This window comes from Corvus kubaryi, unplaced genomic scaffold, assembly GCF_017639235.1.
Source record: "Corvus kubaryi isolate FWS band 111438036 unplaced genomic scaffold, C.kubaryi_AGA036_p1.0 37385, whole genome shotgun sequence".
NCBI lineage: Eukaryota > Metazoa > Chordata > Aves > Passeriformes > Corvidae > Corvus > Corvus kubaryi.
In genome coordinates, this window is record NW_024581127.1 from 14610161 (window position 1) to 14635582 (window position 25422).

General features: G+C 40.0%; 2 protein-coding genes across 2 annotated transcripts in view; one reads left to right on the forward strand and one right to left on the reverse strand.

Moving 5' to 3' along the window:
• The first annotated feature begins 119 nt into the window (after window positions 1-119).
• KCNS2 (potassium voltage-gated channel modifier subfamily S member 2) lies at window positions 120-4949 on the forward strand. The gene is made up of 2 exons (XM_042035733.1): window positions 120-203; window positions 631-4949. The coding sequence occupies exon 2, from the start codon at window positions 668-670 to the stop codon at window positions 2099-2101; it is 1434 nt and encodes a 477-aa protein (XP_041891667.1). The 5' UTR covers window positions 120-203; window positions 631-667; the 3' UTR covers window positions 2102-4949.
• Window positions 4950-5360: 411 nt separating this feature from the next.
• The window catches only part of STK3 (serine/threonine kinase 3), a 139055-nt gene continuing 118993 nt past the window's right edge, over window positions 5361-25422 (reverse strand). Inside the window, exon 11 of the mRNA XM_042035731.1 lies at window positions 5361-16024. Coding sequence (XP_041891665.1) covers window positions 15866-16024 — 159 coding nt within the window. The 3' untranslated portion in view covers window positions 5361-15865. The remainder of the gene's footprint in view (window positions 16025-25422) is intronic.

Consider the following 25422-nt stretch of genomic DNA (forward strand, 5'->3'; position numbering starts at 1 on the left):
GTAGGGCGGGCGCGGGGGGCGCGGAGGGCGGCGGAGCCGGGCTGGGCGGGTCCCCCGCGGGTCGGAGCGGGGGCTCCGGCCCCTGAGGCGCGGCGTGGGACGGGAGCCCGGGCGGCGGCGGCCAGCGGGGGCTCCTTGTGTGGCGGGGCCGGGAGCGGCGGGAGGGAATGAAAGATCCGCGCGGCGCCGGTGGCACAAAGGCCGTGAGTAACGGGGGGTGGTGGGAGCGACAGCCGCAGCCCAGGTGAAGGGCGAGGGGAGGGACAGGAGCCTGCAGTTGGAACAAAGGAGCCTCCCTCAAGGTCTTCAGTGGGAGGTGGGAGAAAAGGAAACGGGGGAAAGGGGAGAAACGGGGGCAGAGGGAGAAAAAGGGAGGGAAAGCAAGTGAACGGGGGGAAAAAGGGGAAAAGGGGGGAGAGGGAAAGGAGAGAAGGAAAGAAGGGAAGAAAGAGAAAGAGAGGAGAGAATTAGAGAGAGAGAGAGAGAGAAAGAAAGAAAGAAAGAAAGAAAGAAAGAAAGAAAGAGAAAGAAAGAGAAAGAAAGAAAAAGAATAAAAGAAAGCAAGCATCAATAGGTGAACATGCTGTAGATTCGTTCATTCTGCCAACTTTCTGTGTAATTGTATCCTAGGTTTTCATTCCCTACCCACCTTTGGAAGGAGCTCACTATGACAGGGCAGAGTCTGAGGGCTTTATCTGAAGCAAATTTTGAAGACAATGAGATCAGCATCAACGTTGGAGGCTTTAAGAAAAAGATGAGATCCAACACATTATTAAGGTTCCCTGAGACCAGGCTGGGCAAATTGCTGAGCTGCCACTCAAAGGAGTCAATACTGGAGCTTTGTGATGACTATGATGACACCAAGAATGAATTTTATTTTGACAGGAACCCCGAGCTCTTTCCTTATGTGCTACATTTTTATAACACTGGCAAGCTCCATGTGATGGGCGAACTCTGTGTGTTTTCTTTCAGCCAGGAGATTGAATACTGGGGAATCAATGAATTCTTTATAGACTCCTGCTGCAGTTATAGCTACCATGGGAGAAAAATGGAGCCAGACCAAGAGAAATGGGAGGAACAAAGTGACCAGGAAAGTACCACATCTTCTTTTGATGAGATTTTGGCATTCTACAATGATGCCTCTAAATTTGACAAACAGCCCTTTGGAAACATCAGGAGGCAGCTCTGGCTTGCTTTGGATAATCCTGGGTACTCAGTTTTAAGCCGGATCTTCAGTGTCCTTTCAATAGTGGTGGTGCTGGGCTCCATTGTGACCATGTGCCTGAACAGCCTCCCAGACTTTCAGATTGTTGACAGCAATGGGAACCCCGAAGAAGACCCTCGCTTTGAAATTGTGGAACATTTTGGTATTGCATGGTTCACTTTTGAACTGGTGGCGAGATTTGCAGTAGCTCCTGACTTTTTAAAATTTTTCAAGCATGCCCTGAATTTGATTGACCTAATGTCTATCCTTCCATTTTATATTACATTAATTGTCAACTTGGTGGTGGAAAGTAGTCCGACTTTAGCAAATTTAGGCAGAGTTGCACAAGTGCTGAGACTCATGAGGATCTTCCGTATATTAAAGCTTGCTAGACACTCCACAGGTCTCAGGTCTCTCGGAGCCACCCTGAAGTATAGCTACAGAGAGGTGGGGCTTCTTTTACTCTACCTCTCTGTTGGCATCTCCATTTTCTCAGTAGTGGCTTATACCATTGAGAAGGAAGAGAATGAGGGGTTAGCCACCATCCCTGCTTGTTGGTGGTGGGCTACTGTTAGCATGACCACAGTTGGCTACGGGGATGTGGTGCCAGGGAGCACTGCTGGCAAGTTGACGGCATCTGCATGCATCCTAGCTGGTATCCTAGTGGTAGTGCTTCCCATTACACTGATCTTTAATAAATTCTCCCACTTCTATAGGCGTCAGAAGCAGTTAGAGAGTGCTATGAGAAGCTGTGATTTTGGTGATGGCATGAAAGAAGTTCCATCTGTCAACTTAAGGGACTACTATGCTTATAAAGTTAAATCCCTTATGGCCAGTCTGACCAATATGAGCAGGAGTACCCCCAGTGAGTTGAGCCTGAATGATTCACTGCATTAGTCTACAAGTCTGACAGCAGCTTGCATGAGAGCTACCAAGAGCTATGTTTATAAATGTTTTCCTATATGTCTTTTTTTTCCCTAGAAGATAGAGTTGCTGACACTGCACTTTGCACTTGAGAAACTAAAGACATTTCTATTACAAGTTAACAGTTTGCACATTTTCATCCTGTTGCATAGGGGTACTAAATGCTGACTTTTCCATACAAATGTTACCACTTCCATGACATTAGTGCTAATGGTATAGTGATGATCTGTTACTTTGTGCATATTCTCATCTGAGCAGAGAAATGAATGTACCCAAGTGGAATAAAAATTCTCAGCTGTGACATGAGTAATGAAAAAATCACCTATCACCTATACTGGTATCTGTACTGGTATAGGACTTCCCATGCATTTTACAATGGTTTAAAACAGCCACCTGTGAGTCACTGATGCAGGAACACTTTTACCCATATTGCTGACCAGTCATTCTGATCATCACTTGTCTGAAAACACCTCTAAGTTTGCTTACTCTTGAGTATGTGTGTTAAAAGCTGGGTGTTCATGTTCTGAAATGTTATGTATAGTAATATTTTTCAGAATCTCCTAAGCATAGACCTTCCTCTGTTTCCAAGATTAGATCAATACTGAGCCCTCTGAAGAAGGCTACCCCTCATTTTCAGATAGCTACATATTCAAAGACTACATTTCCACAAGTGACTCTAGGTATGGAGGCCCATATAGACCTCTCAGCATCCCATTTCCAGAAGGGATCTGCTCACAGCTCGGTCCCAGTGCAGCTGCAGATGTGTTGTATCAGTCCATCAAAATGGTTTTGAGATTAGACACATGGGCTTTCAACAATTAGAAGCTCCAATGAAAAACCTGGATTTGATTAATGAAGTGAAATATTCCCACATGAACAGTACAGGCAGCATTTTAGGAATTGACATTCATATACTGCAAAAAGACTAATTATAAAGATGCCATATGTGATGCTGAGATATAAAATCTAATTTTATCAGTAAAGCTTGAAAGCAGGTGTTGATGACAGACAATTCCATTAAAATTTCTGCCAAGGAAAGTCTAAGCAAAAAACCATTTTCCCTCAGAAAGAAACTCACAATTTACAGCTAAGGGAGAGTATAAGGGCCTAAAGAAAAAGAGCTTAATACTGCACTATCTGTGGGTAGATCCTCCTACCTACTTCTGTGATGTAGTCAATTTAAATCCTTTCAAGGGCTGGCATGTACTTGTTTAAAAAAAACCCAACACCTTGAGAGAACAGATCATCTGGGATTTCAAGTGTAATAATGAATCTTCAGAGTTGTTTTTTGAGTGCTCAGTCTCCTCCCTTACACAATTGTAGAGATCAAACACTTGTAGTCAACAGGCAGAAGGTACTGACTCCCTCTTTTTACTTCTTGGGATCTGTGCTAGAAAACAAACTACTGGCACTCAGCAGGCAGAACAACACTTCTCTTCAGATCCTACTGCTTTTCCATCCCATTCATTACATACAATGTTCCAATTAATTTTTTTGTTAGTTTTACTTGTGAAGACTAGAGAGGTGCAGAAATTAAATTCAAGCTAGTTAGAAGAGAAATTAAAATGAAGTTAAATTTTCTTGTTTGGAAGACTGTGTTTCTATACCATGACAAAGCGTGGCTCAACTGACAAAATAAAGCAAATATGGTCCGAATAGGTAATTAATTACCTAATAATAGGTAATTAATAGCCTCATTTAGGCAATTAGAGGTTGCAGCTTGGTCTGAATCTTCTGACGCTGTATCAGCTCCACCTAAAAACCAGACAGCTGAGCACCCAGGACGGGATTTCTGTTTGCCCAGTGATCTATGACAGAATACACAGAGTGAAGTAACTTACCCCCCCTACCCCATCTCCATTGAACATCCTCCCCTCACATCAATTAGTAGCTGATTTAGGCCATGAAGTGTGAGGGAAAAAGGTCCTTTCCAACCTTACCAATTTTCAACATAGCCCACACAAGTTATAAGTCAATTGGCAAGCCATCGTTTGCTGTCCCTGAAATTCAAAGTGCCATATACATGGTCCTGAAGGTAGACATAGATAACCTGAATTTGGTGTCCAAACTTGAAACATTTTGCTAAGGTTTGCACTTCTGTATAGGGCTGGTTCAATTCAATTTATGCTGAGTCCCAGGCATAAATTCAATACTCCTGTCCCTGATTCATACTGATTGTGTGTAAACTGTGACACACCCACAAACAGCCACCCAGCACATGGACCAGCGTGAGGTCACCTGTTGAACTGAAATACCAAGAAAGAAACAAGGGAAGGAAGAGGTGGGCATGTGCAGCACATACACTCTGGTCAGGTTACATGCTGCAAGGGTGGCAAATTCTCTCACTAATGCGAAGGACACTGCAAACTCTCACTAGGTCTGTTGGCTGGGGAGTTCAGAGAACTCAGCTCCAAGCAGTGGTTTTATCTCAGTTTCATAAGCAGTAGATTTACAGAGCTGAAAACCAGGGACTTCCAGGGCAGTTATTTGGTGAGACCTGTAGACTTGCCAAAGAGCCACAAATTCCCTCAGCTGTTGCTAGTTTAACATTGCAAAGGTTGGATTTAACTTTGCAACACATCATTTCACTAACCTATAGCTTAACTTATGTTCTAGATTTATTATTATTTGTAGGGCTGATGCTCTGTCATTTCTGCAAAAATTGAATGGAATGTGCCAAAATTGCATTTTACTAAAGAAAATGAAATACCCCAAGGAATTCCAAGTTTTATTGTACTGGTTGAAAGGAATTTTCATTATTGCATTTTTATATAAGTGCTTTTGATCAAAGACAATAAATAAATAAAGTACTGAAATTTAAGATGATCTTATTATCATGACAATTATTTTACACAGTGTACAGGAATTCCTTTCATAAACTTAACTAATTCCATGTTAAAAGTAGTCACATTTTTGCTGCCCCCTCCTCCTGAAGACCATTCCAGAGCTGTGCTGCTCTCCAAGACATGCACAACTTTTAGCATAATTTTATACCAGTTTTTTTTTCTTTTGCCAACACTATTCTTTAGCTAAAATATTTCATTTTGCTCTTAGTGTATTTATAGACAGCAACCATATGGCCTTACAGACGTATTTTCACAGGTTTATACCTCTCAAGCTTCCTTTTAGTTCTCTTTTTGCAAGTCCTGTTCCCCTGACCACACATGGGGATGTAGCCCTTTTTCTGCATTACTTCTGCTTAGATTTATTATGTTTGAGTATTGTACAGCAGTTTTAATATTCGCTTATGACTAACAGAATTTTTCACTGAGCAGAATAACAGTTTAATGATTTAAGCAATGTTGCTGTCTTATCTCCCCCAAAATATCTAGGTAAGGAAGAATAAGGCACACCTTTCCTGCCATTTTATGAAGTAATGTCTATTCTAGGGCTCAGTGCAATAAGTGCTGAGAAAACTTATCTCGCATTAAATAAAAGCTACAGGAAAATGTTTACATTACACTTCGAAGAAAAAATGCAATCTCTCCAAATCCTCACAGGGGAGAAGAGCTGGTGCATTTTTTGCACAGTCAGTACTTTTGCCAGACTTCTTCATTCACTGTTGTGTGAGAGCAGGGCATCTGCACTTCCATAAACCAGTGGGTCAGAATTGAAGGATGAGAGGACTAATTGGCCACTTTCTCCAGAGTTGGAAATCTGGAAATTTCTGTGGTCAGAAATCTCCTTACTATGGATGTACAGTTTACTGAAGAACATTGCATCGGCCTGTGCTCCTCCTGCCTGTGACAGTCACCTTTCTGGCACCAGTGAAAATGCTGTGCCTATTCACTTTCATCTGAGAGCTTTGTATTGTTTAAATGAGAATTGTGATAATGTTTCAAATGAGGTAACTTTATTGCCAGGAATAAACTGTTAGAGAATCTGGATTTCTAGTACAAATCTAGGCTATTATGAGAGTCAGAGATGCCCTTGAGAAGCAATATGTTACATTATGTTCCTGAGATGTAAAATCTATATATAGATTGTGATTAAGCTTTTTATGTATGTTCAGATTTTATACTATTGCCTGGTTTATTACTCAATTTCATCAGCTGCTAATTCTCTCTTTCCCTGCAGACTTTCCATTTTGAAAATAGACTGGTTTTTCCTCACATATTATATAGAGCATGAGCTACTTCACATTGCAAACTTAAAAACAAAGAACTTTGCATTTAATTTTCCAAATTTATTACCTCCAGTATTTGTACCTTTTTCTATAGAACTTTACAAGACTGCAGGGAACCACTGTATCTGGTGCTCTTTGTACTGTGTGTCTTGTCCCAGTAGTGTGTAGCGCACTCAAGAACTCAGTTTTGTGCCACAAAAAGGAAATTAAATGCATAAAAAATTATCTTTCACCAGGGATCTAGAACTGATTTAAGTTTCAGGAACATTCTGAGTATATATTATAATCAAAGAGAAGCCTGGGCCTCGTTGTGAAGATAAGTTTTTTTTAAATATGCACATCAGGCTAGATTTCTATTCTTAGAAATGCTCTTAATTGGTGATTGTGGTGGGGAACCCACATTTTTCAGTGGAACAAACAGTACATGCTTCTTGTTCTCTACCTGACAGACTGGGGACTAAACAACATACCAGCAGCATTTGTAGGCACTAAATCAACTTGACATGACCTTTCATCTCTTCCAAAATAACCCCCATCCCTAGAGGCCCCAGCTGTGCACATATAAGCAGCAGAAAGCCCCTGGAGTAACTGCTCCTGCTGTGCTGGTTATCCATTTCCTCTCACAATACTCTTGACTTTAATCTACCTTTGATGGTACTTTCAAACAACATTCAACCCAAGTCACTACTCATATCCCTCGGTGAGGTGTTGTGCCAGAACTATTCTTTTCTCATCATGTTATTCTTATTTTCTTTTCCAATTTATGCACCTGGCTTCCCATTAAGTTACACCAGAAATTAATTTGATCTCCTGTAACTAATTTTCAAGTTGCACACTATTCAGACAGGGTAAAAGAATGTTCCCATCTGACTTCTGAAGCATTTTTTACTGATTCTGCCTTTTTCCTAAAAAAAAAAAGATTATGCTTCTCATCTGAGAATAATTTACAGAGTTAAAAATAGAGCAATGGGTAATACATTATTCAAAGCAACAGTTCTACAGAACAATCATTGAAGCTGCTAAGAAACATCATTCTCATTAAAGATTGTGGATCTCTTCACCTCTCATATATAAAATTATGGGTTGTCAAGTGGAGGAAGCAACCTCCAAACAGTCTAGAAAGTGTTTCCCGAGATCATATAACACTGCTGGAAAAGATCTGGCTCTGGAATTTATTTGCCCTGCTAGAAAAGAGGACGGAGAATCATCTCACAGGTGTTGGGACTCACACTGACCTCCCACTGCAGAAATTTGTTTGCCTGACATCGCCTCACCCTTTACACACAACCCTAAATCATGTAAGTCCTCACTTGGATAAGCACATGAATTTGCCATAAGAGGCAGTGGCACAAATCCAGCATTTCAGCTTCACATCAGCACCTCCCACTCTTGCTTTTTTTCTTTAAGGGTACTAATGGGCTCTGGCTTCTCACAAATCTCTGTTCAGATATAAACAGGGCTAAGTTTTTCACGAATTGGACAAAGTCTGCTATAAATCTGACCATTTCTTCTATAGATCTAAAGCAGCCTAAGAGAGCTGCCCACTTTCAGATGCATGGTCCAGCATCCTGGCTTGTTGTCACCCAGTGTGCAGGTGTTCTGTGTGGTGCAAAAGTCTCTGTAGTTCTGAGCAGGCTATTCAACTGATGACACTGTCGACTTTCAAAGAAAACTCTTAATCTTACTTGGAAGATGAGTGGTGCTCACACAGCAGCACAGTTTGCTTGCCAGCAGCTGCTGTGCTGCTCATCCCAAGTCCTGTATCTCCTGCTTCCCCCTCTCTATCTGCCATGACCTGATGTGGCTATTCCTGGAGCCTCCATGACACATGAGGACAGGTGACGTGGTGGGGTTGTAACACAGCAAGATGAAGGTTTGGAGTTCCTGACTTTGGAACATCAATCCCACCAACTTTTGGTGGAAATTATCCTTTCAAATGACTATGCTATTTTTGAAATTTGTGTTCAAATTCTAGGAAATGTTCTGAACACTGACACCCTACCATAGCCCTTTAAGGACCATCCATTTAATTACCAGGTAAATTCTAATTTATTTCTATTGTATCAGTGCCTAGGCATGTCAGACCATGGGCTAGCAACTCCCTATGTTACGTTTCCAAGTATGGCAAAAGACAACATGTCAAAATTGTGGTTTCCTTTTGGGAAATAATCCACTCTCTATGTTTCTTCTTTCCATACCAAAGCACACCTTCCTGCTGCCACTGTTAGCATGATCATTTTTTAACATTTTGATCTCTTCCTGTTGAAGGAAGAAGCCCTGGATGTATTTTTCTTTGGTGAGTTGCTCACCATTCCCTGTGGGAGCGTGCTCTAAATAAGAGCTGAAACCAGGGAAGAGGCTGATGCCACTTGCAAGTACCTTCCAGGAGTGGGTTATCCCCATTCTGCTCTCCCTTATGCATATCCCCCTCTTTTGAGCGATCAGCAGAGAGGCAAGACGGGCCCCGCAACAGGGACATTGCAACTGGCCAAAGTCAGGCTGCAGCTCCTTCTCCAATCCTTTCTTACTCAGCCTGGCAAGGCAACTACCAGGTTTGGCAGTTGATTTTTAGGAGGGGCATCTCACTTCAGTATTGGAAACGCTTTATAAATACAGGGAAATTTTGCTTATACTTTTGACGGCAAAAATGCTTGGACCTTCCTTATATGTTGGTTGAAGGTAGCCCCACTCCTGGCTGTCACATTTTCCAAACTGGAGCTGTACTGGTGCTCTTCCCAGTGCTACCAGGGCAGTGCTGGAGAGCACACAAAGGACCCTGCTTCATGTGAGTAGTTACACAGCACTGGCCCATCCACCAGCACACAAAAATACAAATATGTTTCTTCACACTCGGTAGAAGCCCCAGAGCACCAAAACAATTTAACGTGCTGGGAAAGGAAAGGAGGTGGTAGGTGTTTCTAGGTGTATTTGATTTCCTTAGGAATCCCTTTAGATTCAGAGAAAGGTCAGTCTAGACATACCAAGAATATAGAAGAAAAAAGCTTTGATAGACAGTTAATGATACCTGAAACAAGATACCTGACAATTTTCCATCCTGAGAAAGCAGTATTAAAAAAGTGAAGTGCATCTTTTCATCTTTCCAGAGAAGAATGAGAAGAAAGCCATAGTGAATGAAAGTTAGTCTATTTCAGTTCTGGGTGTTTAAAATAAAGAATTAACAATACAGTCCAGAAAAGAATGAACCTGAATGGAAAACAAAGCTGCTGCTGAACAGCGTTTAAATTCTTTCCTTGAAAAGCGCACAGGACAGCCATGTCTTGCATGGTTTCATTTATAGATCTGGACCAAGAATCAGAGACCACCTTCCAAAAGTTTAGACTTCAAATTTGTAAGCACAGCCAGGGGTGTTCGACACACCCTTCCCTCACCTGGGTCAGCAGCATGGCACTCCAAACTCGAGGCTGGCAGCCTCACAATATTTTGGGAAGGTAAAGCCATACAGGTTCTGTCACTTGCTGTGATGAAGGAACATCTCTTTGGCTCTGCAGCACAGCCCCCATTCAGCCCTGAGCAGCCTCGCTTCCACTGATCAGGACAGAAGCTGGAAGACGGCTCAGAAATGGAGCAGTAATCTTCTAAAAATGCCTGAATGGTTGTTCCTTGTTGTAGAGCAAAGAGCTGAACTAAACACTTCAGTTCACATTAGTCAAACAGTGTGCAAATAAGACTTCCTCCTACTCTAGCTGCAAGATAGGACCAAACTGTTGAGCTTTCTGTGGAGGCAGTGACTGAAGACAAGCGCTATGAGATGTATAAACCTATGTCAGTTGATGGGCTGAATAAATCAATGCTAACTACACTTAAAAGGCTTCAAAATTATACCTACTCTTGGAATAAATTTGCATTAATTTTTGGGATGCAGGGCTACTCTACTGCTGGTCCTATAATCCTAGAGAGCCTCAATTCCTTATTTCTTCTAATAATTACATATTTGGGGGCTGTTTAAACATCTACTTGTCAACAGAAGTTATAATTACACTAACTAGGAGAAATAGGTTTCTTGGGTTTGTTGAATCTAATACAACACTATTGCTATTGATTTTACCCACATTACATTGTGGAATGTAAACAGCCTCAAAAGCTAATCTATTTTTATAAAAGCTGAGCTATCAGTGGTGGATGTGTTTCCTTAGCAGGAGAGATACCCACATACCTATAGTGGGTTACCAAATTGCTTTTGGTTGTTTTAGAGTTTCTAATGGGATGAGAGACTCTTGGAATGAGTCAGAGCAGTATTTCAGTTGTATTTATTGAAATACTGAACCGGTACTCACCACATCAGAAAATTCTGTTCACTTTCTGAGGTAAATCAGATTGGACTAAGCAACTGTATGTGTATTTAAATTGGTACAGTGCTGAACATTAATACAGTCACCCCATTATTTTCTGAACAGTCTCAAGGCCATTTTCTGTAAAGATCAACTAATAGGAAAAGCAACCCAAAATTTTATTAATTGTATTTATAAGTGGAGCATTTGACTTGTTTCTGCATTTTTATTACAAAACACTGAAAAATTCTGGTCTTCTTCCATAGTTTCAGCAGGAAAAATTGGTATATGACAAATAAATACGACTTATCTAGAGACTGAAATAACACCTGCACTTTTAAAAGAGTCTCATGTTTTGGATATGGTTGCTATGAAAAATGGTACTTCTACTTAATCCTTCCTCAAATAATCTCTGACCTTCATGATCTCTGGACTGTGACACCTGTTTTCATGTGTGATGAGAGATCAAAAGGACACCTCTTGCTGTTAAGCCTATATACCCCACTATACTGCAATAAAAATGAAATATCAATTGATGCATCACACAAAAGGCTAAGTGTCATATAAATCAACTCAAAAGCTTTTCGTCTCCCTCTTTGATGTATTTGCTGCGAGGCTTTTTTTAACAACAACCATGCAGGCTTTGGGAGCCCAGGAGGAGTGCAAAGCAGCAGAAAGATCTGAGTAGGGAAAAAAGTAGCATTAGAAACATCTGAGGGCCACAGCCATCTTCTCATGCATCAATCCTTCCAGTGACACCGAGGGAATAAAAGGAGGAATTGGGGGGCGGGGTGCTTGTTTCTGGGCACACCTGCATGCAGCAAAAGAACAGCTAAAGAATTATACTGGTCAGCTCCAAATACTGTCCAGAGGAGAGAAACAGGACGAGGAGGGCTGAGCATTTCTCTGGGAGAAGCTAGGGAGAGATACTGCAATGTATAGTATCTGTCCTCGGAAGAAATATCCACAGGGAGAGGAAACGAGGTTTTTAGTAAACAACATGCAGCTTAATTAATTTGACAGAGGAAAATATATCCGTATACATTAGCACGTGGCCACGTATATTTACAAATTTAACTTCTGAAGCTGTGACACCTAAAGAGAAAATTTTTAAGGTCACTGGGGGTTGCAGTGCCATGGTACATGGTAAATACCGTTAATGTTTTCCCCCATTGTGACAGACAGAAAACCAGTATTTGAGCCCAGAATCAGATTATAGTTTAATTCCTTCCAATGTCTTCCTGCTGCCTGGGTCTGGGCAGCGCCCTACTTAGTGCCCAGTTTAGCCCCTCTGAATTTTCTGTGGCCTTTAGAAAGGTCTGTTAGCACCAAACAAGTACCAGCACCAGGCAAGAACTCTGGCTGTTTGCCTACAGCACGTGAAAACTTGCTGCTCCCACCATCAGTTCTGGCAAAGCTAAACCCAGTGCCCACAGTAAAAACTTGGGAGGCTTGGGAATAGTGCTATTGCACTAAGAAAGGCCCTGGCACAGGGCATGGAGTGATTGTTAGCTGATGCCATTACACAGACTCTTCCACTGAGATAATTCCCTAAATATTCTTTGTACATCAATAAAAAAAGACACAAGGAACTTTTGTCACTTCAAATATACCATGGTTCACTAAGGAGCATCAGTCATGAGTTCCATTTACTGAAGTGTATTCATGGGCAAGTTCTTAAGAGAATAATTTTTAAAAATCAGAAAAGAAATGGGCAATGGAATTATATTCGAGACATTAAATGTATATGTATCCACTTTTCCTACTTAAGCCTATCCATTGCCTATTGGCTTTCTAGTGTGATGAGAACAACAAAGGAACAACTCAAACCCCTTATGTACCTCCAAGTTAAGGATGTCGAAGAAGATATTTGGGTGATGCTCAGCTCTCTCAGGATTAGGTCTTTAGCAACATCAGATTGCAGAGAGAGGGACCTCCACAGAGTACTGAGGATTCCTAGTCTGATCTACTTTCATGAGATCCTCAGACTTCTAGTTCTTGCAGCAATGTTGCGATCTGGAAAAATCCTTTCCAGAGCTGACTTTGAGAGACGTGGGTTTCTATGCTCACAGTGTTACAGAAAGGAAATGAAACATGAGGGATGCCTAAGGAAATGAACATTAATGGTTACTATTAAGATAATTTTGCTTCAGTTAGAATGAACAAGTCGACAATTATACATGAAAAATTAGCTTTTATTAAAAATGTTTAGTAATAAGCAATGATTCTTCAAAATTTTTTTAACTTACTAAACCTAAACATACAAAGTCAGAAGCAAACAAGAAATTGCTTGGTTAAAATCTTACTGAAGGTTAACTTGTCAGTAGTTCTATTAGATTTCCTGCAAGGCTTGCTTTTAAAGTATCTTATTTATTGTATTATTGGCTTTCCTTCACAGAGATGCCCATCCTCCAGTAGAGACGGGTAGCCATCAACATGGATGATTCAATTCATTTATATAAACAGAAGAAAGAAAAAATAAGTTGCATCCATCTCTCAGTACAAAACCTATTTCTCTATGTTAATGCTTGCACAGAATTTAGAGCTCCATATGCTGGCTGCTGAAGCCTAAGGCAGCTCTTTCACTGGCTGCAGTCTCCACCATACCAGAATGGCCACATACTAATTTCATATTAATTCATGAAAGTATTCTTTGGTCATGAACATCCCGTACCTACCCAGCTTACAGTACACTAGATGTTATTTTTTGCCCTTTTAAGTAGCTTGTTTTATTTGTTTTATTCCATGGCATTCAGATTTTTCTCACGCATGTATTTTCCATTCTTGTGTGCGTGCACGTGCACAAAGACTGAGTTCTTTCTATGCAGATAGAAAAAAAAAGGATGTCCTTTATCTTCTGATAGCTTTCAGATGTCAGACTGCAACAGCTCTAGTCTAAAACAGCCTTTTATTGGAGGCCCTCGGGATATGCAATTCATCTTTAGGGTACCACATTAACTGAAGTTTTCAGAATACACAAAACAGGAAATTTGTGATCATTTTGTATCATTGTCTATTACACTGTAAAACCACATTATTCAAACTCAAAGTCTTATTTTTGGTGTGAAAAGTTCAAGATTGAGTAGGGGAAAATCTAGCTGCTGAGGATGAAGGTAAGAGTGTCTAGACAATGACACTTTGCTTAAAAGGCACACCAAGAAAAGGCAAGCTAGGTTCCTCTCCTGATGGTTTCAACGTGTTTTATATTTTCTCTTACATATACATATAGATATGAATATATATGTGTGTGTATCTACACATATCAATGTATGCACACACATCTTTTGAGTTTTTGAGAACGAAAGTTCAAGAAGTAGAAATTACTTGTAATAAATAAGAACCATACTAATAGGGGGAAGTTGGTACTGTTATTTTTTCCTGCATTATGATTATAATCTAATGATATAGTGATATGTTTATACCATTTTTTTCCTTACATCATTTCATTGTATAAATGTGAGGCATAAGACTACCAGCTGCATTTTATCTTGCCTAAAGTGATTTTTATGGATCTTCTGTGTTCTTGCATTTTCACATGGAATGGTCATTGCTCTAAGAAGTATGAAGAGAGCTGAGGATAAGGATGTGCTAACAATCACAATTAAGATTTATTTGACTCTGGGGTTTACATGTCAGAGTGTGGTGTGCATGCATGTATATGGCTCAAACCCAAGTACTGGTACCAGCATGGCTGTAGAATGCTGATCCTTGTAAGAACTTCTTGTCTCCATTGGCATAAGCTTTATGACATAACGCATCATTTCCAAAATCGGCACTGTTCAATCTTAATGGTCCATATATGTTGACAATTAATGTTAAGAGGTATGAGATGATTACTAACTTCCAGAAAACATTTAACAGAAGATGCCCATATAGTAGTCACCATGAAAAGTTTAACAGCTGAAGGCTGAATGTAAAGATCTTTTCAGCTGAAAGGAGTCTGACTATCACAATGAAGTTATTTACATACAAGGCAACAATAGTAAAGATTTCAACAGAGAACACAGTAGATTGTTCAGAGAGTGGAACACATTTTCTGCTAAGTCTGAAATACTTCTCACAATGTTTTAAATTCTACCAATAGATATTCCACAACATAAACCAGACAAGAACTTGTAAAAAGCTATTAAGATCTTGGTCCTGCATTTCTGATTCCCCAAAATCTACCAACAGAAGACTATAGGAATTTTGAATGTTTAGCAATCACAGGACAACCCCCTCAGAACACTATTAAATGTTGCTTCTTTTCTATACTTATTAAATATAAGTATTCAATTTATTTTCTTTGGTTTTTAAATTACTATCCTTTGTAGCTATAATGTGAAAACAAACAAACCCCAAAGCACTAATAATTCCCCTCTCCCCTCAAAACAGTGATTAAAAAAACCCCAAATGAACCAAAAAACATATCCAGAAAGTGTAGCTGTTATTTCATTATAAAACTACGGTGCAAAATAGAGGTTTATACTGGTCAGAATTGCAATAGCAATTGGAAGTTTACATTGAAGGAGTGACTGTAAGTATTGCTTCTCCTGAATAACAAAAATTAAAACTGATTAGGCACTTGTTTTCTTGTTTAATGATAGCTGACTCAGTGTGCGTACAAATGACAGAAATACTCTCTCAAAGAATGCTCTGTAGTGTAACAACTGTGCTACTCAACTACACCAGTCCCTGATTCAGGAAAGCAGAAAAACATGTGCCTATTACTTACTTTATTCCTAAATCTTACTGCTATGAATGGGCTGGATACATGTTCAAGTGCTGTCCTGAATCGGGATAAATTGGTGTTTTAAAAGATAATACAGTGGTGAGCAACTTTTCATTATACTACAATACCAATCTTATCTAATTTGACTCTGCTCTCCCCAGTATTATCCTAATACTTCCCAACAGAAAACAGGCATAAAATAAATAGGATAACCAAAGATTACATAATAAATATGCTACTAAGTGGGAGAAAAATACATTGCAATATAAGGCTCGGTAGTGTTGCACAATCAAGAAATCATTCCAGGTGCTCCAAAACACAATTCCCAATGTACAACACCTAGTTACCACTACACACCTGAAAAAAATTGGGAAGTAATAGATTAAACTTCTATTACATTAAACATTTGAAAATGCAAACAAGTGGTAATGTGTTTGCTGCCTTTGCAGAACACCATATGTATGTTCTTGACTGCTCCAATTGTCACTGCTTGTGAAGGAAAATTTAACAGACTGGAGTTTTGAAAACTCTCATAATCGAATTCCTTCTGACTTACAAAGTTACCAGTGTCCACACTGACTCATAGTATTATGTTTGAAAGTAAAACCAACTCAGAAATTTTGCTGCCTCCGTTTCTTTGCATCCATCGCATCTAGGATAGGTTGCCTCTTTGCAGTGTACCTCTGACGAAGCTCCTCAATTTCTCGTTCCATCATAGGGTCCAAAGCCTTTAATCTCATCTGTAATTCTTCTAAACTCAGATTCTTTAACTGTAAAACAACCAAACAAAAAAGAATCCCACAAAACATATTAGAAACTGTTTTCAACAAAAATGAAAAACCACTGCCTTTCGTAAGCCTTTGGTTTACAGCTGAAGGGTTTTTACACACTTAAGAGTGTATGTATACTTACATGTAACTGTTGATATAGCCAAAAGACTTAGTGTGCTCCACAGTAAGTAACACCATATGAAATCAAACACACATAGTTTTAATTTAAAAAAAAAGCCAACCTTTTCAAACCTTGCAACTAAATTGCAAATAAATCCAGGGCTGGAGTTTAACTCATTAGGCTGAAAAAAGCATGCCACAGAATAGAAATATATATATATATATACATACTCATGTATATAAATTACATTGCATAATCAAATACTTCTTACTGAACTTCTGTCTCTTATAGAAGCCTGAAAAATAGAGAGCTGTTGTAAGTAATAGCCTGACAGATATTATGGGGTACTTTCTGATAAGAATGACAAGGCACCTGTCTTCCCCAACAGACCGATGTCAGAACTAGTCAAAACAAATTGCTAACAGTGTTTAAGTAATACATGAAATAATTTCCTGAATTCATGGTGGGTTACCTTTGACCAAGTTCTTTTCTTTCCAAAGATATTTTCTCAAAATGTTTAATGGTCCATTACATTTCGCTCATTAAAAGTGACTGGTCATACAACATGTAAATGATTTCACTGCCTTGCTGGCTGCTGCCAACAAAGGTTGAAGTCTTGTCAGATACTGGGGCAGGTCAGGCACTACTGCTCCACCTGCTATTGCAGGGAATGATCTGCATTTGAAATGCATTCTTTGTCCGGCCTATGTGGTTTTTTCCTGATGTAATTTAGTGCCTTTCTGTACTTCTCTCTTGTCAGAACCGCCAATGTGCCAATTATTCTTCACCACAGTGAAAAATACCAACAAATTTCAAGTAGCACATATAACTTCCTCTTAAGAAAGGGATAAATCTTTATTTTATTTGCAAATATTCTGATATTGCAAACAAGCACGCTACCTAACTCATGGGGAAAAAAAAAGAATTTTCTGAATCAACTACTAATGAGTCAATACTTCATTCATGAATCTAGGGCAGGCTTCCATCAACACAGTCTGATCTGTTTTCCCCAAGGAATGAACTGCTACTTTTGATCTTTATTTTTATCAGCAATTGAGGCATACAAATTAGCAACACATACTGCTACATACAGTCCAAAGCCCAACATTACGACTTCTACTAACAGACCACATTTTCCATAGTAAACAACTTAAAGTCATAATACAGAGAGCAGACATATCAGAAATGCATAGCAGAGCATGTGGAAAAGATAAGTATTTTCATGCAACATCATTTTAACCATAAGATTCCTAATGAAGAAGAGAATTAAACCCCAGATGTCAAAACACCTTCGAGGACCAAAGATCACAAGATCTGTATGAGACCTCAGATATGCCCAGCAATGTTGGTCTTACAGAATCACAGAATATGCCAAGTTGGAAGGGACCCACAAGGATCACTCATGTCCAACTCCTGGCCCTGAACAGTACAACCACAAGAGTCGCATCACATGCCTAGTAACATTGTTCAAACGGTTCTTTAACTCTGTCAGGCTTGGTGCTGTGACCACTTCCCTGGGGAGCTGTTCCAGTGCCAACCTTCCTCTGGGTGAAGAACCTTTTCCTGATATCCTGCCTAAACCTCCCCTGACACAAGTTCAGGCCATTCCCTTGGGTCCTGTCACTGGGCAACACAGAGAAGGGATCAGTGTCTGCCCCTCTTCTTCCCCTCATGAGGAAGTTGTAGACAGCAATGAAATTTCCCCTCAGTCTCCTCCAAGCTGAACAGACCAAGTTCTTCATACGGCTTCCCCTCCAGACCCTTCACCATCTTTGTTGTCCTCCTTCGGACACTTTGTTTGCCCTCTCTTGCTCTCTCCCAAGGACTCTTCTCCTTATGAAGGGAAGAGTTGCCTCCCAAGGCATCAAATATCATCCAGTTTACTGCACTCTTCCCATATGACATATAGTAAAAAGGATGGGGGAAAGGAATTCCACAGTCACCAAGACTTTTGCAGAAAAAGACCTTTTAATTTTTCAGAGAAAGAAAAGATTAAAAACCTGCACTATTCTACTTGATTTTTAGCCCATTGGTATATGTAACTGGCACATGACACACTTTTCAGTGAAGCTATTCTCTCAGAGGAGTTAAGTGTCAGAGATTTTAAGTATAATGGGAAGAGATGACAGTGCCGACTCCACTGTTTAACATATCCCACAGCACAGATGAGAGGAGCAATAAACCCACGTGTGACAGGAATAATGTATTTAGCACGTGTGACAGGAATAATGCATTTGGGGCTCCACAGACCAGCAAATGCCTAAGGTAGACACTGAATAATCTTGTGCATGTGTTTTGTGAGAACTGCCAGTGATGAAGTCCCTACCCACTCTTGACCAGTCTGGACAGCCACTTATGCTCTCTCAGTCACCACTGCAGACATCAGGGTTACACTGCACAGAATAGACTCCAACTGATATAATCACGTAATTATTCTGCCCTGAAAAACATTTTTCATAAATCAGCGGAGAAGAATGTGGTGGGTGAGTTTTTATTTAAATTTCAATCAAGAAACAGAGCCAGCAAACAGAATTAACTACTCTTTAACGATCACAGACAGCTGGGATGAATATTAAAATATAAAAAACCCGAATTTTTTAAGCCAGAGACTGAGAATCTCTTGGAATTATCTCAGACATGTCACCCAGGAGATCCAGATAGCCACAGTACTCACCTATATGAACAGCTGATGCTCAGGATATTTAAAGGAAGAAAGTGGCAGAAAATAGAAGAGTTAGGAAGGTCTTGTCTACCTGACATCAGATGAGAAAACCATGTTATCGGCCACAGCTGAATCTGGGAAATATGTGCGTGTGTCTGCGCACATTTATGCCTACTTGGCAAATTTAAAAATATATTTCTTTGACTTCTGTCTGTGCTATAGGTATTACTTCACAAACCCTAAATGCCTGCAGTAATTCAAACACTGAATGCAACAGCAAATATATCAAATAAGATGTGTAGAAATAACTCAAACAAGATACTTAATTACTCCTATGTAATTTATTGCCCTGCATGATAAATATTTTGGTTCAAATTCTTAAAGCAATAGAGCTCAGCATTCATTTACTTCCACTTGCAAACAGTTTGCAATTTAAACTGCCATAAATAATTCACCAAGTAGCTTGTTGTTGTAACTACTGGGGCTACTGGCATTAATGGGAAAGGAGAGAGGAGCACTCAGCAGTACAAGCTACAGGAATTCAGAAAGGCTTTAAATTGTATTTCAGTAGCTTTTAAAAAGCTTTTAACTATAACAAATAAATCGTTACAATTACAATTGTAATCAGGATAGCATTTGTGTGACAATAATAGATAGTTCAATTTCTGCCACTCCACATAATGAACTCAATCATGTACTATCAGAGATCAAACACCCACAACCACACAAGAGACAGCAATTAGTGTCAGGATGGGCCACTTCCAAGGCAGAGGTCTTTAGTGAATGGCATTTCTGGTAGCAGTGTTTGCCTTCACTGGGACCCTTTATTTCACCAGGTAATCACAAGGGTTTGGGAAAGCAGTAGTCCAAACTCCAACTTGTAATGCCACACACAGACACAGCCTTTTAGAGTGAGTACACATACCCTGTTTTCCAGAAGAAAGATTAGCTGTATAAAAAACCCCACTTTTCCCCTTAAAGGTGTATTTGTCAACATAATCATTAAAGAGAGCTACAATGTATAAGTGAAGCAAATTGAACAAGGAAGTCAAACCACTGCCAGATCCAGATGACGTTGAACAATTTCTCCTTGAAGCTGACGTATTCTCAAGACACAGTCGCATGCAAAGAAACCTCACTGAAATTCTCTGCTTTGCTACAGCAAGGGAAATCAACTTTGCCTACGAAGAGACCAGAAAACAGTCATCCTTATGGGACAAGCTTCCAGTGCTGCAAGCTGAGTGCCAGCAGCTCCTGCCTCGACCTTCTCCTCTCCCTGATCAGGGGGAAATCCTGGTGGAAGGCAACCATTCAAAAAGGAGGTCCATCAACCCAAGTTTCCAGTGGTAGAAGTATCTTTCAGCAGCACCAACCTAAGCTGAATAGCACAGAATAGAAGCATAACTAACCTTCTGACTGAACTAAAATTTTCAGTTTTAATCTTTGGAAAAGGCAACTCAGCCACACACTTGGGAGACCAGTAAGTCTGGAAACTTGGTACACTTTATCTCAAACTTCTAGCAAATGGAACACCAATCCTTTAACTCCTCCTTGCTCATTTTTTTGTAACAGGTTAGAGGCTTTTCCAGGAAACACCACGTGTAGAAGTTAAAAAGGAGCAGAACAGATAAGGAATTGTTAGCAAGCTTTTCTTAATGTGACTGTCCTCATTAAGCTGGGATACAGTAAAAATCCCAAAGCTGAGGCAGCTGTGGCCATGAAGTGTTCTAGTTGCCATCGGAGCACTGGCCAGAGCTACAAGTGCTCCACAGACAGGCGCACTGCCCTTGTGTGAAGGTGGCAGGAACCACTGCTAATCAATCTGGGGGTTTACAGTAATCCAGCATAATCATGCAAGATTTGTTGAATACAGTGCAAATTAGCATGTCATCAGAAGAGTATTTCCTGTTGTAGTGGGTTGACCCTGTCTAGATGCCAGGCACACACAAAAGCTGGTCTATCACTCCTGCAACTGGACAGGAGAGAGAAGATATAACAAAGATTCATGACCTTGAGATAAGGTCTGGGAGAGATCACTCACCAAATTCTATCATGGGCCAAACCGAACTGAATTGGGGATATTAATTAAATTTACTTATAACAAAATCAGAGCAGGATAACGAGAAGTCAAATGGATCTTAAAAACAACTTCCCTCCACCACTCCCTCCTTCCCAGCTCTACCTCCTTCCCCCAGCAGCGGAGGGAGACAAGGAATGGAAGTTACGATCAGTTTATCACATGTTATTTCTGCTGCTGCTCAGGGACAGGAGTCCTTCTCCTGCTCCACTGTGGGGTCCCTCCCATGGGAGACAGTCCTTCATGAACTTCCCCAATGTGAGTCCATCCCATGGGCATCAGTCTGCACAAACTGCTGCAATGTGGGTCACTCTTCCACAAGGTGCAGGCCTTCCAGGACAGGCTGCTCCAGCATGGGTCATACACAGGGTCACAAGTCCTACCAGGAAACCTGCTCCAGCATGTGCTCCTCTCTCCACAGGCATGCAGGCTCCTGCCAGGAGCCTGCTCCAGCATGGGCCTCCTACAGATTCATGAATCTCTTTCCAGCATCCACCTGCTCCAGTGTGGGCCTTCTCCACAAGCTGCAGGTGGATCTCTGCATCCCCATTTACTTCCATAAACTGTAAGGGCACAGTCACCTCACCAGAGGCTGCAAGGGAACCTTAGCTCCAGCACCTGGAGCTGAACCTCCTCCCTCACTTCTTCCCCACCAACCTTGGTGTCTGCAGAGTTGCTGCTCTCACATAGTCTCAACTCTGCTCTTCTCTGGCCACAATTACCACAGCACATTACCTTTCTTTTCCTTCTTAAATATGTTATCACAGAGGTGTTACTACCATTCCTGACTGGCTTGGCCTTGGCCAGCAGCAGGTCCAGAGCAGGCTGCCACTGGCTCTGCTGGACACAGGGGAAGCTTCTGGCAGCTTGTCACAGAAGCCACCCTGCTATCAAAACCTGGCCACACAAACCCAATACATCTATGCAGAAAACATTCTTACTCTGGTCAATACTGGTTCCAGGTGCTTGTTTTTTTCACACGTCTTCAAACAGTGACACACAAGGAACTCCTTCCTCACATACTGATGCAGTCACCTCCCAGAACCAAACTTCTGCAAGCGAAGTGCAACAAGTTTTACTTTTTTTGTCTTTTGGTCTAACTTCTTGCCTCCCATATGGATGAGGTTCATTTGGATCACTATTTTCAGCAAACCAAAGAATAATTACTTGCAGTCAATACTACTGCCTGTGGGAGGACTCACACTATCTTACATATTTTGCTTACAACCCTCATACTGATGAAAATTCCAGCCAAAAGGGGCACGTGGAAAATAGGTGTGCATTCCTGTCTACAGACCTGAGTTCTGTAGCAACAAGCTCAGAAGGAAAGAGATAAAGTACAATCAAAAATGGACTCTCAGAAGTCATGAAGTCAAAGAGCACAATGTAAATCCTGACTAGTGGCTTCCCCATGTATCCAGCATAGGAGTTAGCAGGAAGGACATATATCCAAGATACCTGGTGGTGCTTGCAGTCCATGGATTTAGGTGAGGGGGGTCTGGAACTGAATAGCCACATTTGGCCAGCATGTATCTGTAGCCATCCAAACTTTTCAAGGAGCGGAAGCCAAAACTGTGGTGGATGCAGAACACTATAATCTTCATCGATTCTGGACAGCAAGAGAGGTAAATAAAACCTCTATGCCAATTAAGTTTTCAATATGATAAAAGTAGATTTAATTATTAATTCCATAATGCATGAGTTACCATTGCAAACCTCTAGTCTGTTGAAGTAAATTATGAAATACTGCTATTTAGCTGGTGCAGTGAAAACAAGCAACTTTATTTTCAGGGTTTAAATCGTTAAGAAAGTAGATATTCAGTCAAAAAGTAATCTGTATCAAGTTTGTTGTGTTTACTTGAAAAAACAAATTCTTCCTAGCAACTGCTCAAATGAATCTTACATGCAACATGCCTATTAGGGGCCTTTGATTAAAAAAATATGGATTGTTAATACTATATTCTGAGTCATCTATTTTCCCATCTGCTAGTAATTCCTACAATATGAATTATCAACAGAATGGCTAACAACAACTATTGCATCAATGGCAACTGCAAAAGGGGGTTGCCCATAGCACCTTCGAAGATTTAACCAGTGCGTATCTTGGATTGTCTTGTGTGCTAGTGGTCTCAGGTAACAGACACTTTTCTCTCCAGCTGTTCACTTCCCTCTGCTGAGTAGAGTGTTCTTTTCTCTACTGGAATCAGCTCCACTGATGGTTTCAAACTCTTTTTCATTACTGGTATAAAAAGTTAGACTTGAGTCAGAATCCAAAAGGTACAAGGTGGGCCTTTCTGACCAATTTATCTCTACTATGAATTCACATCCAAAATCTGTGAATTCCACTAATAAAAAAGTTGTCACATGTTTGTGTGCAAGGAAATACTCCACAGCTACTGTTGTCTGTTCAGCTGCTCCTGTGCAGCAACAGGAGGAGAACTGCTTTATGTTTGCTTATACAGCAAATCCTGCTGACCCTGTCTAAGCAGTGTCAGGTGAGGACGAGCCATCTCAGGCACCCACCGGCCACACACCAGAGCTCTGACTTGCTGCCATCCCCACTCCTGCAGTCACTACAGTGAGCAAATCGGTCACAAGAAAACAAACTTGGATGGGGAATGGAGGGAGAGCATTTATTTCAGGGTGTCAAAAGAGCAAGAATCCTTGTTGCAGTGCACAAAGTTATACAAATATAAAAGGGACCTCATTTACTGTAACAATTTATAGAAGAGAAGGACTGACAACTGTCAGAAGCCAAAGTTCATTCCACAGGACTGCAGTCATCTTAAGCATCTTGGAGGGTAAAATAAGCATATAAGAGAAAATTAAAGATGGACAAGTTAATGTATTTTTAAAATGTTTTTCTAGGGATAAAACTGTATATAAATTCTCAATTATTAATCCCTATTTTCACTAATAGAATTATCTTTGCTCTAAATTAAAGCTGAATGTAATTTTAGCAACACAAAGCTAAATCTTAGTCACTACCATCAATATTTTTCAGCTCTAGGAGACTTCTCTTAGTTTCATATAAAGTGACATTTCAATAGATATCACCACCAGGAACAAAGTGTACAGAAAGAAAAAGTTCTACCATTCTCTCTTTCCTATGTCATTTACACAGTGTATATTGTTACACTACATGCTAGGGTCTACTGAAGCATGACACTTTAATTTGCTATCACCTTCTCTTTAGAATTTCATCATCCATCATAGACTTTTTCTTTTAGAGTATCACAGGCAAAAATTCACAGTTGGAAATCTCTCAGAGAAAATCTTGGTGGCTTTTTATATACTGTGATTTTCTATACCAGGAATCTCAAGCTTAATTGTACAGTTTGTCCTGAAGAATACTATAAATGTTTACGGATGCTCCCAACAGAGTAAATAAGCTAAAGGTTAGGAAACACACTCCATCTGGATACTCACCATGCTGTTTAAACTTCGTTGCAAATATATCCACACATTGTTGATGACAAAGTAGCTACCACACGTGATCTAAAAATATGCAGGATTTCCCCCCCAGCCCCTTCTGCTTTTGGAGGAAAAAAAAAAGCATGGGAAGAAAAAACCAACAAAATAACCCCCAAAACATCCTTTTAAATATTACCAAGGAAAGATATGAAGGTTTAAAAGGAAAAGGAATTCTTCAGCTAAAGCTCTTAGTATGGCAAGCAAGTAGCATCAAAAAGGCAGCATTTTATCTTTATTAATCTGTAGCTCTCCAGGGCAAGTGCTTCTAAATTATCCTTCATACTGAGCTCAGCTAACAGCAGGTAAATTACAGTGCCCTTGAATTCACCATATCACATTTCAGCTACTGCAGCTATCATTCAGCTACATAAACCCAAATGTTACTCTTATATCCAAAAGTTTTCTCAAGTTAAGGCACTGCCTCCCTGACATCTGATTCTTCCATGAAAAGAGCATTTTAAAATACTCAGTAAATAATGGTATTTTATTTTTGTAAAATTCTACTGATCTACACATAAATGCAAGCTGTATTAAGAACAAAGATATAAGCTATTAGAGATGAGAAACCATTAAAAAAACCATTTATTTAAAACACCAAAACATTGTAAAGATAAATTAAAAAATGAAAGATGCTCCTAGTTTTGCTAAAATATTTTGTAAATGCAAAACTATAGTGAAAAGTGAAGACATAAGTAACTCAAAGTAGAAGCCCCGAAGTTAAAAAAAAGCTGTATTAAAATCTAAAAATTCATCGAATACACAATGATATAATTTAAAGCTATTTTTCCCCAATAGTCCATTTAAGATTCTTTTTAGAACAGGAAGAAAAATGGAAACTCATTTAATAGTGAGTTAGGACACACAATGCATGCACAGCAATAACTCTCAGATCCAGAAAAGCATTTAACCTGAAGAGCAATGAAAGAGGGTAGAAGAATTTTAAACCTCAAACCTTAGTGTCCTACTGAGGGATAATACAAGTGAATCCTAATCTTCCAAGAAGCATAAAAGGTTGATACTCAAAACTAAACCAACAAAACTAAATATTCCTAACAGGAAAAGTC